Raw genomic sequence first — 21,165 nt, forward strand, 5'->3', positions numbered from 1 at the left:
GTGGCCGGTAGGTGAAGCGAGTTTACCCGCCACAACGCAAAATCACCCGCATTTGGCTGGTGGCGGGTGCTAATTTCCATCCCTGGTGTGTATGATTGTACATTTATATTTTTTTGCACAATGATAAATGAATCTATAGGGCAAAACCACAAACACAACCACGTTTTTTTTTTTTTTTGCTGTAAAGTTGGCAGTTTTAACATGGGGCTCAGTGAGATTCTGCTCCCTTCTGGAGCCTGTGCCTAGTGGCCAGTCGAGGAATTGCAGTTTACATAACTTCCGTATTGGCTTCAAGAGAGATCGCAGGAGGTTGCCGCTTGCGTTTCACTCATAGTTACCTCTGACAGAAAACGAAACAATAATAGCCTAACTATAATTAGCAAAATTTGAAATGGCTTAGTGCTCAGGGGAAAACATATAAGGAGATTAAAAAAAAAAAAAAAAAAAAAAAACACTGGATGGATTTTTATCATTATGGGAATTGTGTACAGGCACTGCACTGCCAACACAGATTTCCATACAATCAGCTTGTAAAAGTGCATGTACCATTATATGAACCCTTTAAGTAATAGTCGCATGAAAATAGATATTAGTGGCGCGTTTTAAGGACTAAATGTGAAAGCGGCTTGCCATATTAACGCAGCAGGGCCCTCTCCCTGCTCTGACAGCGCCACACTGCGCCTCTTCTGGCGTCGCACGGAATTACACTCTTTCACATCACAGCTGATTTGCTCGCCATCTTGACATGAACATAAACATTGATGCCCTCTGCTCAATGATCGTACTATTATCTCCAAAGACCGAAAAATTGACAGCACATTACCAAAACAGCCTTAATCCTTTGCTGCAGTATCGGGAAAACGCGAACTAACAGTTAGATGTTTAGGAAATCATTGCGCACGTAGCTGAACATACATGCCAGCATGATGTGGGTTTCCTGAGCACTTGGTTAAGGTAAGATTGCTTTCTTTTCTAATACGAGGTTTAAAGGTCTTTTATGTGCATTACTCGAAACATTTTTGTTGTCGTGTCATAATGTAAAATGTAAATCTTCCGCTAGCTCAACGCTGTTAGCGAGCTGCCATGGCAACTGATTACATACGCGTGTTTACAACCCTCCTGCTGACATTAATGCTCTTTTTCTTTATTACTTATTAACACTCGGTCTTTTTAATAAAATCACAATGGATTACTTAAAAACGTGTGCTTTTAGATAGCTAATATGGCTAAGCTGGTGTTATGCTTATCTATCACAGATAGTATAATGACTTAAATTAGAATATTATTAATATACCAGGTTATAAAACAATTCAGGGGACAATGAAAAGGTGATGAATTGATAGAAAGACGTTTTAGTGGAGGGACTACACTAAATGACAATATTAAATCTGTTCCTTTTGATTGATGAGAGGTTGACACTTACTGAGAGTTGTCACTGGAGCAGAATGCAGATGATTAGAAAATAAGTAACGTTAAAGCAGTATGAATATATTATAATTTTATGAATAAAATTATGAATATATATTATAATTTTTCCGTAGGGATGGGAGACCTTAGAGGACCCCCATCTGCAGACTGACGGAGAGAGTCGAACTGTAGTTTACAGTAGAAATGGACCAGGACTATGAAAGACGCCTGTTAAGGCAAATCAACCACCAGAATGTCCCAGAGGGCCACCCGTCCAAGGTAACCATGACAATATCCTTAGACATGCTTATCTTGTAAGATAATACACTTTTTGACATTTATTTTAGCTTTGTGAACAGTTAAAATGTAGCCATACTTCTAATAAGATTTCTATGGAAGCTTGTTTTCACTACAGAATAAAAATAAAAAGGTAATTGCAAATTTTTATTTGCGATTTATTTGCGATTGTGAGATATACCACAAAGTCCGAATTGTTTTTAAACAACGTTAAAAAAAAAAAAATATATATATATATATATTACTATATTACATATACTATTGGACATAAAAATAAAAAAAAAAGTTTCTCCTGGAATATTTTTTTGATTTTTTGCCATAAATTGAACAATTCTATATAATTGTTATTATATGTATGTTTTGTATACTGATTGTTTTTTAAGATAAAATTGTAAAAAAATCATAATTGCGATACTGTTGATTTTGCCATGAATATAGCCATTGCTGCTGATATGGCATTAAAGCATAAATAAAAGAGATTACTACACAAGCTGTTTGGCCTTTGCTGATCCTGTAGCCATTGACATTGCTTGTTCAACATTTAAAGGGATAGTTCACCCCATCACTTACTCACCCTCAATTTGTTCCAATCATGTATGAGTTTCTTTCTTCTGTTTGGACACAAAAGATGATTTTAAAAAATGTTGGAAACCGAACAGTTACCGAACAGCCATTGACTTTTTTTCTTCTTCTTCTATGGATGTCAATGAGTTCCGTCAACTGTCCGGTTAACAACATTTTTTAAAATATATATATATTAGGGCCGGGACTTTAACGCGTTAATTAAGATTAATTAATTACGTGACTTTAACGCGTTAATTAATTACGCAAAAAAATATAAAAACATTTACCACACTTATTTTTGCACCGCGGAACGTTTTTCAATGAATGAGTTTCGACGGACCAATTATACTGGAACACCAACTAGCGCTCCGGAGTCACGACAACAACAAACCATGTGAACATGAACGAAGCTATGGAACGAAGAAGCTGATGAGACCGCTTTGCTTGGCCCCGTGGATGGGAAATTTTGTTTTAAAAAACGAAAGAATGGAAGCGTCGTCAAGAGCATGGTTGTGTGCAAGCTATACAACAAGGAGTTAGCGTATCACCACAGCACATCGAGCCTCAACTCACAAATATGCTTTTGCTAAACTTAATGGCAAACATTGCGCTGGTCTGCTGGACTGAAATAAATAAACAATATTTTGTTGATTAAGCTTATGTATTCAGTCATTATTCAATGGTATACTAAAAATACATGTGAAAAATTACTTCTCATTGTTCTCAGGTCAAATATTTATATGCAATTAAAATGTGATTAATGTCGATTAATTAATTACAAAGCCTCTAATTAATTAGATTAATTTTTTTAATCGAGTCCCGGCCCTAATATATATATATATATATATATATATATATATATATATATATATATATATATATATATATATATATATATATATATATAAAGAAAGAAACTCATACAGGTTTGGATCAACTTAAGTGTGAGTAAATGATGACAAAACTTTTATTTTTGGGTTAACTTTCCATTTAAATTGTCTGGTTCAGTGTTTACTATAGGCTAGTCCTACATAGCACAATCAGAGTTCCTCTAAAACCCTCCACCTCCCCCATCTTCACCTGCCTGGATCTGCTATGGAATTTTTTATGTATATATATTTATGCAGCTGCACTGCAGCACATCTTACATGCTCACAAAATCATGTATGGGCAACTATTAGCAGCAGCAGAAATTAATTAATGAATACAAATCGTCTTTTAAACCCTAGTTTGGTATGTCATAATACATTTTATATAGAATATAAAAATATATATTTTGTTTAAAAAATTAACTTTGCATTTTTGCACCAGAATTTAGAATTTATTCCTCTTTTTAGTCCACTTTTGATTTGTATTAAATGGCAGAAATTCAAAAATTATATTTAGCAAAATATGTAAATGTTACACAAGATGATTGTCTGTTCTAGTTATGTATTACTGTTTGTGCAGTCAGGGTATGCAGCATGCAGTCCGGTTACGGTGAAATCAGGAGACAGGTTTATCCCCACACGTGCCGGGAGCAACTGGAGCATAAACTTCCACTATGCCAATGTAAGTTATTATTCATCTGAACGGTTTACAGTCATCCACAGTAAAAAAACAATAATAGCCAGTGCATTATTGTCACTGCACCGCTATAAACGTACATTCTTTTTTCCTTGTTTGTTTTTAGGAGAACTGTTGGTCACCCAATCAGAATCAGCGGGCGAAGGATGCTAGTACAGACACAGGGAAAGGTGAAGTCATTCTGCATCTTTTTGTACATGCCCTTGATTTGCACAGTGAAACACACACACACACACACACACACACACACACACACACACACACACACACACACACACACACACACACACACACACACACACACACACACACACACACACACACACACACACACACACACACACACACACACACACACACACACACACACACACACACACACACACACACACACACACACACACACACACACACACACACACACACACACACACACAGTCTTTTCCTTAGACTGGGTTAACCCAGCCTGATCTGCTGGCGATTTGATTTTGTCTTAGCCTGACAAGCCAGACAAGATGTTTGGTCTGGAAACTCACCATTGACAGGGCTCAATCTGAGGGGCGGGATAAACGGTTGTCTTTCAAACTCCCTCTGCACGCAATAGGATAGCGCTACAACCAACCAGAGCAATGTGAAGCGGAGCTAGTTGATAGATTAAACTTTCGCCGTATCCGGTCGGGCAGCGGGTGCGACTAGATTTCTAGGCTAATTTCGCCCTGCAACTCAGTCTGGAAATCTGTACATTCATTTCTACAGCTTCTGTTACACTTTTGCAGGAACCAATAAAAGACTGGGTTATCCACCTGGCGCGCTATTGGTGGGTTTAACATAATGACATAGAGAAACGATGGCTCGCTGCCTGTTGATCACACCTCTTGTGGTCTGATTAGCTGAAGGACTATCCATTGCGTACAGAGTCATTTGAATAATGCTTAATTATCATGCCTCTTGTGCAGAAGAAAATACAGAGCAGACTCCCCAGACCAATGTTCAATCTTAAAGGTCCTGTTCTTCACGATTCCACCTTTCAAACTTTAGTTAGTGCTGTTAGAGCATAAATAATACCTGTAAAATGATAAAGCTCATAGTTCAATGCCAAGCAAGATATTTTATTTAACAGAAGTTCCCTTTCAACGCCTACAGCGAACGGCCAGTTTGGACTACACCCCGCACTTCCTTCAGGAATGATGTCACTAGAACCGTTTGTTGACTAACCCTCCGCCCACAAGTACACACAAAATAGGGGGCGTGGTCTTGTTGCTCTCCCACGTGGAGAAGAGCGCGCATTCAGTGCTTGCATCTCCCCGTTATGCTAAGAGGCAGGACCTTTCCGGGCAAAGTGCGCTAAGCTGCTGTCCAATCACAACACGGGAAGCGCTGGCCCAATCAGAACTCGTTACGTATTTCTGAAGGAGGGACTTCATAGAACAAGGAAATCATCAGGCCGTTTTTAGGACAGAGAAAACAGTGGTGTACAGATAAGTAAATTGTGTGAAAAATACTGTGTTTTTTACACGTAAAACATGAACTCATGTTATATTGCACACTGTAAACATAATCAAAGCTTCGAAAACGCGCAAAGAACGGGACCTTTAAATTAAATTTTCCGTTGTGTTGTGTCTTGATTTCGATGTGTTGTAAAAAAAAAAAAAAAAAAAAAGTTTAAATTGTAAAACCAAAAAGCATTGTGTTTTACAGATGCTGTGGCATATGCTGCACTGCTAAGGAATGAGCTGTTGGGAGCAGGAATCGAAACTGTGCCTGATCCTCACACAGATGACCGTCGACACACCATCCTCACACAGGACACACACAGCCTCTTCAGGGTGAGCCCACTCAACACACTCTACAAGTTTACATGACAGATCCATATGAGATTCATTGCCATGTAAATAAAAAGCTTCCTGGAGAAACATGCTTGTTTTCTACCCGTTTTGTGCTTGTTCTCACATTTTTGAGTTTATAGAAGTTTTAGAACTTGACTCTTGTTGTATAACTCTTTTTTTTTCTTGTGTCTCTTAGTACACCATCCATACAAAGAGAGTGCCTTTTGACAATGAAATCTCCCCCTATTCCCTCTCTCCTCTCAGTAACAAAAGGTACAATTCCTTTCTAATCTCTGCATTAATTTAAAATACAATTGAGCCCATGATAATTTATTACTTTTGACTCATTTACTTATAAATAACATGTAAATGTTTAGAAATGTATCTTGAATTAAGCAAATGAAGAATGTAAGACTTTGGTAAATTGTATGCACGTTTTAATTAAATTAAACAAATTAAACAAAAAGGGAACAAAAGGGAACAAATTAGTACAATGTCGCCACAATTTAGCTAAAATGAAGGAATAAATTATTTAAAACATAAATACATAGATACATTTATAAATACATTTATAAAGACCTTTTTGTACATTTTTCATTTTATCCACGTTAGACATGCTTGTAAATTTATTTAATTTAACTGGGATTAACCTTTTGTTATTTTTTATTTATTTTTGTCTGCAGTCACAAACTATTGCGTTCACCCCGAAAGCCAGCACGCAAGATTTCCAAGATCCCGTTCAAGGTTCTTGATGCCCCAGAGTTGCAGGATGACTTCTATCTCAACCTGGTACACTTCATTTACAAATTTCCATATGTTTTACTGATATTAAATAAAGGATAGGGGTTTAAGTGTCACTCTGAAGGTACCTTAGATGACTGTAAGAAATTGGTTACCTGGAACAACTGGCAGTATATAGTCTAGCCTGTCATTTTACAAAAACTATTTGGAGGATAACAGGAGAATATGTTCATCAACCAATCTGAAGTCAGAAGTATTTCAGAGAACTCTTTAAAATACTATCCAATAAACTTTACTTTACAAATAAAGTATTATCCAGGTGTAACGTGGTGATACAGCGTCATGCGATTAAAGGCATTTTTTTCAGTTTTTGTCCTAACTAGCAGAGTCAATTCTATTTTAGAAACATTTTCTGTTTCTGCAACATTGGGGCAAACAACAACATACAAAGTATGAAAATGATAACAAAAAGTGTTTTTATTTCAATAAAATAAATCTACTATATTTTAGTTCAATGTACTTTATTTAATATAAAGACTTAAGTTTGGTATCTGTTTAAACTTCATCTTTCCCTCGCATCCTGTAACAAATCATTCCCTTGCGAGTCTAAATGCCCCTAAACCCTAAAATTCTACTTTTTTTGTCCAGAAAGCTTATATCATTTTATTTTTATAATATATTTTCTATTTTTAATGTATTTTTTTTGGAGATTTTTTTAAATATATATTTTTTTTACCTTTAAATTACTAGATTTTATCCAAAAAATAATAATAATTTAAGCTCTATCTTCACATTCTTTCAACTTAAATTTAAAATAACTCTTCAATACATGCAATAACCAGCTGAAATCAGCTCAATATCTCACATTAGGTCGATTTGGGTGTCTCTGGCGACCTCTTGTGGGAAGAAAAAAAATATATGATATTTCTCTTGCCACTAGATGGCCTTACAGCTCTATATGGAGCAAACGAGCTGAGATAATAAAGCCAGGCCAGGCCTTGAGTTTGTCTTTTCAGTTTGCATTTAGATACACATGTATTTTGGTAAAGTTTAAGCATTTTTAGTTTTAAATCTAAGCATTTTTTTTTAGGTTTTTCTATGTATAGTAAAGCATTCCTAGCAGTCCATTTATTACTTAGGAGGTCAAATTAACCCACGAGGAAAGAATTTGTTACTTTTTTATTACAACCACATAAACTTCTCGAATCCAGTCTTTTTATTGTATATTTGTGGTTTAAGTTCAACAAAAGTCAGAAGGTCTTGGACCCCTCCGATGAACACTCAATTTTTCAATTTCTTTAAAAATTAGTTTCAGGTCAAAATGACCTGATGAAAGGGTGAAAGAAGTTAAAGATGATCAGTTTTAAAAAAAGTTATGGAAGTCTAAGTTTATTATTACTGCATGAAAGTTGTTTCAAATTTTAGGTTGACATCTCAAAAAATGTGCTTTCAGTAAGATTTTGTTTGGGCGTAGTGCCATATGTTTCCACTAGATGAAATTCACTTCTCATTCGTTTCCAATGCTGTAACTTTTGACTGCCAACAGTACAAGTGTGACAATTTTTTTCAGGACCGTTTAACCTTTTGAATCATGTCCATGATTTTTTGTATGTGTTCACATAGCAAGCGTCAAAACCTTTACCAAGTTTCGTTCCATTCTGATTAATTAAATTCTAAAAAACGAAACGTAAACATTTTCCGGGCAAAAATGACCGAACAGCACCAGAAGGTTAAAAGAATTAGTGTGAGTAATGTATATTATTATGTATGACTTTCATAGCCATACTGAAATCGACAATGGATGATTCACCTCAGATCTTGAAAATAAATTAAAGGAAATGAGAACGTTCAAACTGTGAACAAACAAGTGTATTCTATGACGAAGATTGTTTCAATCACTCAGTATGTATTTTTAATAATGTTAAAATTGTTTCATTTTTTTTGTAAATGATTGTGTAGATATTCATTTCATTGCAAGTGCAGTGCGCTTGCTGAGACTCCAAATGCTTTTCTGATTGGCTGCAATTTTGATTGATTTTGTCACATCCTGTCTGGTGTGGACAGACTATTTGCTTGTCGCTGGAATCTTATCACACCCCTTGTGATTAGGACATGGTGTAATTGTGCTATGTAGTCTCCATAATATGCATGTTAACATTTGCGGTGTACTAATTTGATTGAAAAACCTTTGTGAACAGGTGGACTGGTCAGCTGGAAATCTCTTGAGTGTTGGTTTGGGGGCTTGTGTTTACCTGTGGAGTGCCTGTACCAGCCAGGTATGAGACGGACTTTAAGGACAAACAGTTACAGACATGATCTGGTGTGACTGTCAGTAATGAGCATTTCATTTTACACCTCCAAATTCACACAGGTGACGCGGTTGTGTGACTTATCGGTGGATGGAGACTCTGTGACATCAGTGTGCTGGAATGAGAGGGTCAGCAGTAAACTCTTATTTGTTATCTAAACATTTCTAACTTGTGGCTTTTATTTATTCAGGATAATGTTTACTTCTTTGTCGTTCTCAGGGAAGCCTGGTGGCTGTTGGGACCCATAAGGGTTTTGTTCAGATTTGGGATGCAGCTGGAGGGAGGAAGTTGACCAGTCTGGAGGGACATTCAGCACGCGTAGGTTTGTGTCATGTGAAAATCCTTCTTATTTAAATATTTTACTGGTTTAAATGGTTTGTTCATATATATATTAAATATATGCAAACTAAATTTTTTCACTATCGAGGTAATAACAGCGCTGTTTAGAGATGCACAGAGGTAGTCTAATTCACACAAGCTCTCTCTCTCTCTCTCTCTCTCTCTCTCTCTCTCTCTCTCTCTCGCGCTCTCGCTCTCGCTGTCTAATAACTTTATTAATAACTGCAGTAGAATGATATCGATGGCTCAAGCCTCCGTTACCAGCTTTAAAATTATGTTTCGAACTAGCACAAGAACCTTTGGATGAGACGCGGAAGAAAAACTACTCAAAGTAAAGTTCTACTCACAATAGCGATTTAATTACAAAAACCGGACGATTTCCTTAAATATATCATCGGATCGATGTCTTGAGGAGTGGTAACCGTAGTATACGCGGAATAATTGATTAATCATTATTTTTCTAATTATTCAACGGCCCGTCATCAATTAATCTGTACACACACACACACACACACACACACACACACACACACACACACACACACACACACACACACACACACACACACACACACACACACACACACACACACACACACACACACACACACACACACACACACTTACAAACCCAATTAATGTCCATTCATCTTCTGACTTTTTACCATATTTGATGTGCTCTATGTATGTTTGCTGATCAATGTTTTTATGAAAATAAAAGCCTAAATTAAATCTGTCCATTATATAAAGCAATCGTGTCTCTTCAGAAGACTTTGATTAAGCCACTCAATTCATATGGATTTTTTAAAATGATCTCTTTAGAAATGTTTTGAAGCATCAGTTTTTGGTGAATAGACATTCAATGGAGGGACAGGAATTTCTCAGATTTCTTTATGTCTTCATTTGTGTTCCCAAGACGAATGAAAATCGTACAAACTTTAAATCCTTCTAATTTTTTAATAAGAGAGCTCAGATCTTCATAAAGAACAAGCATGGTATAACAGTTCCAGTCTCACCTCCTCTCTTGTCTCTCAGGAGCGCTTGCGTGGAATGGAGAGCAGCTCTCGTCGGGTAGCCGGGACAGAGTGATTCTACAAAGAGACGTGAGGACACCTCCTCCTGTGGAAAGACGGCTCCAGGGCCACAGGCAGGAAGTGTGTGGCCTCAAGTGGTCACCTGACCACCAGCACCTCGCCTCTGGAGGGAACGATAACAAGGTTAGAGTGTCAATTATATAATCTGATTAGCAGACATAATTGAACATGCAAGACTTGACTAAGTTGGCTGGGAACATGGTTTGACTTTTATTCAAGTGCAAAGATTTTAGGTTTGTGCATGTTGCATTCACACCAATTTCCACATAATGTTTAATGTTTTTACAAAAGTAAAAAGTAAATTATTTTACAGTAATAACTATAGATTTTGAATAAATAAAAGTAACTAACCATAGACCAAACCTGAATTGTAACCCTATAGCGAGTACATGTAGTTAGTTGTTATAAATCAGAACTTAAATTATTGTGTATAATTACACTATAACAATGATATTTTTAAGTGTAATCCAAAAGTTATTTCAAGTCAAAATCTAAATGGAAAGTTAAGTCAAGTTAAAATGTAAATGTACCGGTGCAACCAAGATGCCGAAAATAAATGGAAAGGTTAGTTTAGGTTATAAAATGTCACGTGATTTCTACTTCCCAAATGGATATTTACTGTATGAATTAATAATTTATATTTGTAAAAAATACTTTTTTTTGTTGTAAAAAAATATAACAAACTTGGAAATTATATAGAAATAAAAATCAAACATGAATACAAAGAGTATATACTGTTAGGGGTTAACAGTTTAAGACCCAGAGACCAGATATGCGAAATGAAGACCAGAGTCAGGATGTTCAGTCATCGGAGAGCATTTTACTGAAGAATAGTTTCATCGGTAGAGTCAGCTTCAGAGTCTCTCAGGGCGGTGGCAGGCCAGACTACCTTACACAGAAAATCTACACCAATTATTCCCATTTCAAGGGCGTGATTTACATCATTACGGACACGTGGAATATTACTGATTAGCATTAAGTCTAAACAGTTTGTCACGCGAGAATAGATAGGAGATGTTGTTGTTGTTAATCAGGATGTATACATCAGACAATCACAAGATTGGGGTAGTGTTGACTTCAGGGGAGTCCTAGAAAGACACCAAGAGGTCTAGGGTGTGAGAAAAAGCGGCCCAATCCAGTCGGAAGACCTGCACAGAAGATGTAACACACACACACACACACAAGACTCTAGGGCAAATCTCTCCTCCAAGGTTAAGGCGTCCTGTGAGCTTATCAACAGGACAAGATATCAACACCACATGACAAACGAATCTCCAGAAAGAAAAGTATGACTAATATCATCTACCTCATTCTATAAAGAAATATAAAGACAAAAAATTGACTTCTATCAATGGGAAAAATCACACTATATAAAAGGGAAGATTTTAACGCCCTATTTTAACGATCTGAAACGCACGTGTCAAAGCGCGAAGCGCAAGTAACTTTGTGGGCGGGTCTCGGCGCTGTTGCTATTTTCCCGGCCTGGATAAATTGTTCTTGCGCCCGGCGCAAATCTAAAATGGGTTGGTCTGAAGTAGCTTCATTATTCATAGGTGTGGTTTGGGCGTAACGTGAATAAACCAATCAGAGCAGCATCCAACATTCCCTTTAAAAGCAGGTGCGCAAGTTCCATCATGGATTGCTATTGTTATGGCGTATTTACCAGGCGCGCCAGGAGCGGTTCACAGCCGAGGAGACTGATGTTCTTGTAAGAGCAGTGAAAGACAGAGTAGTTGTGTTGTATGGGGATGGGAGAAACCCACCCAAAATAGCGTGGGTTAAACAGGCGTCGGTTAAACAGTTTTTTCAGTCGATTTTTTTTTTTCCTGGTTCTTGACGGACAAACCAATTTGTCAGATGTCCTTATATACATATATGTCTTGCCACTATTGGGCAAACAGGTCTGATCCTTAATTACTACAATTAGCCGGAATAATTTGTAAGCTAGATTTATGCCTATTTTTTCACATCTTCGTGGCACACCACAATAATTTCCGTCATTTATGATTTGCAAAAATAACTGTTGCATCTGTGTAGATTACATGAGCAAAGTGTATGCGCATTGTGCACGCTATACATTATGGTCAAGCGCCCTTAAAATAGCATAATGAACAACGCGCAACGCGCCACTGACTTTAGACTAGGTTTTTTCTGGTCAGTGGCGCAATTGTTTAATGGAACAGCAAAATAGCACCAGGGATTGTTTGCGCCGGAACACGCCTCCTTTTTTGCGCTGAACCGCCCAGGGAGCACAAGTTCATTCACTAGTTTAGCGACGTGCTTCTGTGGAGGGAAAAGCGCGCTTTGCGCGGGTGCAAAATAGGAATGACACATGCGTCGGTGTACAAAGTCAATTAGGGCCCAAATACTCCCACCCCTTCCTGTCCTGTGGTTATTAACAACAGGCAGGATTCACCTCTTGGATGTTCTAACTTTCTCTCCAAGGCCCTGTTGGTCAGGACCCAGAGATAGAGATCAGGCTATCTCGGTCAGACTATCTTAGTCAGACCGTCTCTGGAAAGCAAATTAGACACCATACAGCAGACATAGAGTCGAAATCATATTAAATAATAGTTAAATTTATTAATGATTACATAAAATTGATTGTCAATAATTATTTATTTTGAAAGGATAATAACTGATTATTAAATAAAAGGATTCAAAAGCATAAGAAACATAGGATGAAGAGGCAAGGATGTCGGCTCACGACTCCTTCCATACATTTTGTCTTATTGTGTGGACACTTTTATGTTTAATGGAATCCAATAACAGTGAACAATTTCCAAGTGTACCAAAAAGCAAGCTCACTATCTCGCTTGGATAGTTAAGAAAGACACTGTAGATGGTGTAATACCCCTCTAGCGGTTAAAAAGCAAAACTGCATACATTTTGTGTTAGAACATTGCTGTGGTTGTGCTTTGGCTCTGCGTGACTGTGGATGAATATGAACCATCACAATAGATAATGTGAAATCTAATAGAGAGCTACATATGGCAATTTATCTGTTCAATTTATCTGTAAAATACCTTGCTCACACGTTGAGTAATAAAAACGGCATCTTCATATCTCTTTTAAATTTCCCTCAGTTATCGGCATCTCCGAAAACCCCAGCCAAGGTTGATTCTTGTTTTATTACAAGCTCTGTAGTCTTCTCTTTTTGCCAGACTCTCCTCTGTTCAGCGTTGTTTTAAAACAAGTGATTCCCTAAAAGTTCAACATTTAGCCTGCTCCGTGTCCACATTTCTCGCTCGTTGTGACAACTAACCTATGCCACTCCCACACCATACATGCCTCTGTTACAAACTGCTCCGAGACTTTGATTGAAGATCCAAATGCAGGTTTATTTGGGACAATCCAGAGTAATAAACCATATACCAAGGCAAAAGTAACCCAAATACCCGGGGAAACAATCCAAATGAACTGGGCAGAAAACAGATAAAATGGTAATCCAGGAAACAGGCCGAGAATTAAAAACCAAGAGACAGGAAACCAGGATAAACTCAGAAATGCAGTGAAACACCATATACAAGACTTCGCAATGAGTGAGTGTGAAATACAGGGCTTATATAGTCAGAGTTTAACCAGATAATGAGACACAGGTGGAAGTGATCAAACAATAATTAGTCCAGGCAATGGGTTATGGAAAATGTAGTACATGATGAGATGGCAATGGACTAGGAAGGAGTGCCCTCTGGTGGAGATTAATGGCACTCTAGCTAGTGGATGTGACTATGCTTGTCACATCCACTAGCTGGAGTGCCATTGATCTCCACCCCAAAGTAGCCAGAGCCAGGGCCGCGTTATCCTAAGGGGCAACATGGGCTGCAGCCCAGGGCCCTGAACACCAGGGGGCCCCCCGAGACAATTTTCTTTTGCATTATCCTTTTTTTTTTTTTTTGGATCGAGGCAATTATGCGTACGTTGAGCATCGTTGTCACACACCCGAATCGAGTCACAGCGGACACTCAGTACATCATCACCTCAACATGTCGAAGGAAAATGTAAGAAAATATGACAGTGGCAGGGGCGGATCTACCGGGGTTTCAACTGCCACCCCAAAATAAAGACCATTGCCACCCCAGCAGGCAGCTAGTGTATCCCAAATTCCCAATGCATAAAATATAAAATGTTCCTCTACCGATTTACATTAGCAGCGCTTCAAATGTGATGAGATAATAGCAATAAAACACATAAAACACACACATAGTCCAACAAATGACTCCTATGAACTGCTTAGATCTGCAACGCAACTAGTTTGATCACGAATAGATCGCCTGTTATATGTCCCAATGTTAACGGATTTCAGCTTTCTCACTGCACACGGATGCGGTCCGGCAGTGCTTTCCAGTGCTTATCTATTTTGTGCTGCACGGGCTGAATTAAAATGATAGAATGTTGTTCGCATTAAAATAAACATGCATTGAAGTGAAAATCTGGTTATTCACCATAGATTCATGTAATTTAAAGTCAAATCTGTTTCAATGACTTTTTGCCTTGGGTAAAGCAAGAAAACAGACACATTTAGGTAAATAGGGAGACATAATGGAGAGCTCTCGTCCTTTCTTGAAGGCAGAGAAATAAAGTTCTTTATGACCTGTAGGATTTCTTAAAAGATTAAAAAATTTAAGAAATTTAAGACTAGATTTTTTGTCTATTGTAAGTTTTAATGTAAAACGTTGTTGATTTTAACATAGGCCTAGTTTAAATATTTTGCCACTTGCATGAGCAACATAATATATAATGAATATAAAGTAAATATAAAGTGATTAATTGAATAAAACGTTGTTTAAACATGACATTTAAAGGGTGTATTGTAATGCTGACAGGTTCGGGGGGGCAAGGGCCCCACAAAAACTTAGCAAAGGCTTAACACGGCCCTGGCCAGAGCAACTTTTCTCTATTCATGGATATGACAAAACACGCATGAGCGAGTGACATGTTTGTAATTTCCCGCTAAAAGCATCCCGACAAGTCTAAAATGAACACTTCACAGTGCTAACCATAGTGAATCAGGGCAAGACAAAGGCATATTTTGAAAGAATGATTGATGCATGATTAACATTACTAAAATTTTGTTCATTTTGAACCAAAAAAGTTACATAGTGGACGTTTAAGTAAAAAACAACATTGAATTAACCAGTTTCAGATTAATTATTATTAAGAGCCCAACTTAATCAAAATGAAGACAACATTTGGTCTATTTAGAAATTGGTCTTCAACTAACATTCTAGCCTAACTAACCTGTGTTTTTTTCTACTGCTTCAGTTACTGGTGTGGAATAGCTCCAGCCTGCTCCCCGTGCAGCAGTACAGCGATCACCTGGCAGCTGTGAAGGCCATCGCCTGGTCTCCTCACCAGCACGGCCTGCTGGCCTCCGGAGGGGGAACGGCTGACCGCTGCCTTCGCTTCTGGAACACTCTGACCGGACAGGCATTACAGAGTACCGACACTGGCTCACAGGTCTGCAACCTGGCCTGGTCCAAACACGCCAACGAGCTGGTAACAAAAGCAACTACAATCTCAGTCATGTTATCCTGTGTACATGCTGGCTTTCATCATTGATGTTCATTAGGTCAGCACACACGGCTACTCCCAGAACCAGATCCTGGTGTGGAAATACCCATCACTCACCCAGGTAGCCAAGCTCACGGGACATTCATACCGAGTGCTCTACTTGGTAAGTGTTTTTTTCGGAGCTAGTATTTATATGAAAATATCTGGAAAGGAAATGCAATTCATACAGTGACTTAACAAACAGACAAAACCCTCAGGGTGATATATCTGTCCTCATAAGGAAGAAACAAATACTAAAATTATTGAAAAGAACTTTATTATCCCTATGAAGTCTACTGTATCATATTTGATACAAAAATGTAAAGGACCTCTAAATTATTAACATGATAAAAACTTTGCTAAAAGAAAACCTGGTGTACATTTTCAGCAACTAAAAGGCCTTTAGATTAAAAAGGCTATTATTTTGTAAGCATTTTAATATCTTACTAAGGCAAATTATTGCGAGATATAGAGAAACAACTAATATTTAAATGTATTTTATGTCAGTAGCCTGCTATACTGTTATAAAGATCTCATTGATTTGCATTACAAATTCATAATTTCATATTACTCTTTAACCATATAAATAACAGCAACTGCACTAAATTGCATATTTTTGCTCCATTTTGGCCTCTTAAGTAAAATGTATGCTTTTAAAGTATGAGCTCAATATTTTCACCACTGTATATAACTATATGGGCCACAAAAACCTGATCACGCTACTCACAACTCATATGGTAAAGACAAAAGGTTAACAAAAAATGTACTGTTGATTAAAATGCTAAATTGGAGACACCAGAATAAAAATATTCATGATTCTGAAGCTGTGAAAATACAGAATTATTTTGCATGAATATGCTTGCACTCTGCCACTGACTAGATACATTAAAAATAACGTAGGCCAATTTTTACTAGTCACATACAACATTTGGCATTATCAGGACCCACAAATATTCCCCTTTTGCATTATTATACATTATATTCAACATTATATAAAGTAGTTTAGTGTAGTACTAACACTAAAACTGTAAATTAAAAATTTCTCACACAGTAATATTTACACAATACAAATTGTCATCCACGATACATATATTTGCATTTTTGTATTGCGATATATTGTGACACAATATATTGTTACACCCCTAATTCATATTTTAGAGTCATTCAATTTAAACTTCCTGAAAATGGTATGAAGGTATTTTAAAATCAATATTCCATATGTAATAAGCATGAATAAAAAGATTGCATCCTTTTTCTTATTATGATTTTTCTTATTGTTTCTTATTAATAGGGAACATTTTCCAAGTGTACCAGCAAAGCGTGCTTTCTAGCTTTAGTTCAGATAGACACTGTGGATGGCATGGTTGTCTCTGGATTCAGTTTTTTAATTATGTACAAATGACCGGCGAAGACAAAGAGTAATCAAATCTAAGATTGGTAATTTAATAATGTTATCCTGTGTTAATTCAGACACACATCAGAATTGACTGTATGGGCTCAATCATACACCCAGCGCAATGCGACGGCAACCGTGACACAAAGCCGTAACCATGTCTTGAACATTGTGGGGGACCACTTTTTTTTAAAATAAAGCATAAAGAAACAGAACCATGAATGAAATTCTAGGTCTAATTTTATTTGGGAAATAATCATTTTGTGACTAATATACACTCACCTAAAGGATTATTAGGAACACCATATAATACTGTGTTTGACCCCCTTTCGCCTTCAGAACTGCCTTAATTCTATGTGGCATTGATTCAACAAGGTGCTGAAAGCATTCTTTAGAAATGTTGGCCTATATTGATAGGATAGCATCTTGCAGTTGATAGAGATTTGTGGGATGCACATCCAGGGCACGAAGCTCCCGTTCCACCACATCCCAAAGATGCTCTATTGGGTTGAGAACTGGTGACTGTGGGGGCCATTTTAGTACAGTGAACTCATTGTCATGTTTAAGAAACCAAGAAAGCATCCCCCACACCATTACACTACCACTACCAGCCTGCACAGTGGTAACAAGCCAAGATGGATTCTGAATCTACCATCTGAATGTCTCAACAGAAATCGAGACTCATCAGACCAGGCAAAAGTCTTCAGCTTCAAATTCAAAATGTTTAGTTTTTATATTTTATAACAGTTAAAAAAAACATCACATGACACAACCAACGAGTGTAGTTTTCCTGAATACCATCACGACAGAAAATGTGACACTGATTTCATTTGACAATTCCATAAACAATGAATTAACATCAAGTCACTTACATTTTATTGATTGCTTTATTGCTTATGTTCTATTTCAGCAGCGAAAATATTTCCAAGATCAGATTTCCACATCTGAACCATAACGTATTGCACAGCAACAGTGCATTACTGAATTAAAGATTCAATGCCCTATTCATAAACGACTGCCTCATTTATGAACGAATCAGTCATTTGAACGAATCGACTCAATGACTCTCTCATAAGGATTCACCTGCCGCCATTTACTGGTGGTTTAGTTAACTTTTTTTAGTTAAAACTATCTCATAGCATTATTAAGTGCAGTTGTAATTTTTCAGTGTTAATTATTTAATTGGATTGGTAACAACCCTATTGCATCTTATTCTAATTTAATTTATTAATCAAATTTAAGAATATAAAGGGAAAGCTGAAGCAAAGCCTATATTTAATAAGATTAGGGGAAAATGTCCTTTATAAAAGGTAAAAATATCATAAATATGAAGATTTAAATACATCAAAGCTGATGAGAATGTTGCTTCAGAAAAATGATATTTAACTTTGCAGATAACCAGAATTGTAAGTCAGAATGTAAACAAGGCAAAAGATGGTAAGAACAATTACATTAACCCAAAACTAACTCAATTAAAATGCCACCGCTCATACTGTTTTCTTTTTTTTAATTATTAGAATTAGACATTAAGAGAATACATTTTTATGCAAGTACTTTTACTACTTAAAGTACATCAGGTACTTTTTACTTAAGTAGGGTTGTCGTTGTAGTACTTCTACTTTTACTTAAGTAAATATATTTCTGGTTACTTGTACTTTTACTTAAGTACTGAGATTCAGTACTTCCTCCACCACTGGTTGTAGCCCATCCGCCTCAAGGTTGTGCGTGTTTGCTTTGCTGCATACCTCGGTTGTAACAAGTGGTTATTTCAGTCAAAGTTGCTCTTCTATCAGCTTGAATCAGTCGGCCCATTCTCCTCTGACCTCTAGCACCAACAAGGCATTTTTGCCCACAGGACTGCCGCATACTGGATGTTTTTCCCTTTTTACCACCATTCTTTGTAAACCCTAGAAAGAGTTGTGCGTGAAAATCCCAGTAACTGAGCAGATTGTGAAATATTCAGATCGGCCTGCCTGGCACCAGCAACCATGTCACGCTCAAAATTGCTTAAATCACCTTTCCTTCCCATTCAGACATTCAGTTTGGAGTTCAGGAGATTGTCTTGATCAGGACCAAACCGCAAAATGCATTGAAGCAACTGCCATGTGATTGGTTGATTAGGTAATTGCATTAATGAGAAATTGAACAGGTGTGCCTAATAATCCTTTAGGTGAGTGTTTATTGCTACAAATATATCTTTGGTCTCGAGATGCTTTCTGTTTGTAAATAGATTCACTGTTGCCATTTGAATTCCTTACTGGTATGGTGGTTGAATGTTTTTAAACCATGTTCAAGGTTACAGGTTCTAATCTGCTCTCATATAGTTTATTTTTCTTCATTAAAATCAATGTTCAATAATTGTATATTAAGAGCATGGGCACGTTTGAGTGCTTTTTGTTTTTTGATTTCACCGGAAAGAAGAAAGAGTCCCCGCAATGGCATTAAGCAATAGATTGACGTACTTGTCTGTGTGAAGAGTGCACGTGCCAAAAAGAGACACCCCGCCAACTTTGATTTGTATGGTCATCTCAATCCTTTTGACATTGATGAGTCGAATGCCATTAGACCTGAGGCAGACCAGACTAAAATGTAAATTTTAAAGCTTTTTTTATCATCCCAACATACAGAGCGCTGTGTAATGGAGAGCAGTGCAAGAATTTCAAATATTGGGGGGGACAATTTGCCCATTTCTAATTTGCTTGTTTTTTGCTCGTTTCAGCCTGACACAATTATAAATTTCACATCTTGCGCAACGTTGTTTAAAAATGCACTTGCGCCCATGGGCATGCTGGTCTGAAAATAGATCTTTTCAGGTGCATTGTTGGTGCGTTGATATTTTTGAGGTAACTGAAATTTTAGTTTGTTTGTTATTTAAAGGCTGCATTAGAATTATGCGCCTATAGGCGGGTACACAACGCGCATACACTCTGCTTACATTACGCACACAGGCAGCAGCACACAAACATTTTTAAATATTAAAAAATAAAAATAAAAGGATTCCTCTCTAGAGAAGTTTTCAGTCTTTCCACTCGTAAATTCTGCCATGTAAATAGCGAATCTGCCATGGTGCAAGCACAACTGGCTTTTAAAGGGAATGGGAGATGAGACTCTGATTGGTTTATTGCATGTTACACCCAAAACACACCCATGACTCATTAAAACGCTATGAAGAATCCTTTTGGACCATGTGCTGGGCATGCCAACCATTTTTCCTGTCGTTAAACTAGTGCACCTGTGCCACATGCTTCAGACCATGCGCTCCGATCATTAAAATAGGGCCCTATGTGTCTGGTTGTGTACAGGCGGTGTCTCCGGATGGTGAGGCCATCGTAACAGGAGCAGGAGATGAGACACTGAGGTTCTGGAATGTCTTCAGCAAAACACGCTGCACCAAGGTCAGGCTGGAGTGTTACTTTTGCATGTGTAGTTCGTCCTGCACCTTACCATTACCTGTTTCACATTCTTTCCTTCTCTCTCCAGGAATCCAAATCAGTGTTGAACCTGTTCACCAGGATACGGTAATTCACAGAAGTCCATCCAATCACGTGAACGAATGAAAGCCTTGAACTCTGTTCTGTCTTTGCATCAACTCCAGACCCTCCGACAGACAGATCCAGCACTTCCTCCACTCTCACTTTTTTACTGAGCAGATTTCCGTTTTACCCCTTAAAAATGAGTGAGGACTTGTTGTTTATGTTTTCAGTCAGTTCTTATTATTGTACATTGTGGATGTCCAAACAGATGTGCTATTGTATAAGTAGAAGTATTAATAGAGAAATGAACCTATATGACCTATATTGTCATTATTGTGACTTCAGTCAAGAGGTTATACAGAAATGGCGTATGAAAATTTACATATTTTATATGTGTGTATCAAAACAGATCATGAAATCTGTCAAAATAAATACACTTGACACTAATCCTGTCACTTTTCATGACAAACAGACAACAGGATATATTTACTGTTTGTCTAGCAATATTGTACACAGTACATAAACAGTAAAGTTTGGGGTCAGTATGATTTCTCAAGGATGCATTAAATTGATCAAAAGTGACAGTAAAGACATTTATAATGT

The 21,165-nt window shown here is 37.3% G+C and overlaps 1 protein-coding gene across 1 annotated transcript; it reads left to right on the forward strand.

The window, feature by feature from the left end:
- Window positions 1-707: 707 nt before the first annotated feature.
- Window positions 708-21,046, forward strand: fzr1b (fizzy/cell division cycle 20 related 1b). Its single transcript, XM_067454227.1, has 15 exons — window positions 708-954; window positions 1,542-1,686; window positions 3,718-3,819; window positions 3,941-4,004; window positions 5,533-5,660; window positions 5,857-5,933; window positions 6,344-6,449; window positions 8,600-8,677; window positions 8,773-8,838; window positions 8,930-9,032; window positions 10,085-10,266; window positions 15,409-15,642; window positions 15,716-15,820; window positions 20,392-20,484; window positions 20,570-21,046. The coding sequence occupies exons 2-15, from the start codon at window positions 1,612-1,614 to the stop codon at window positions 20,609-20,611; spliced, it is 1,455 nt and encodes a 484-aa protein (XP_067310328.1). The 5' UTR covers window positions 708-954; window positions 1,542-1,611; the 3' UTR covers window positions 20,612-21,046.
- Window positions 21,047-21,165: the final 119 nt, after the last annotated feature.

Source organism: Pseudorasbora parva, chromosome 9 (genome assembly GCF_024679245.1).
Source record: "Pseudorasbora parva isolate DD20220531a chromosome 9, ASM2467924v1, whole genome shotgun sequence".
Lineage (NCBI taxonomy): Eukaryota > Metazoa > Chordata > Actinopteri > Cypriniformes > Gobionidae > Pseudorasbora > Pseudorasbora parva.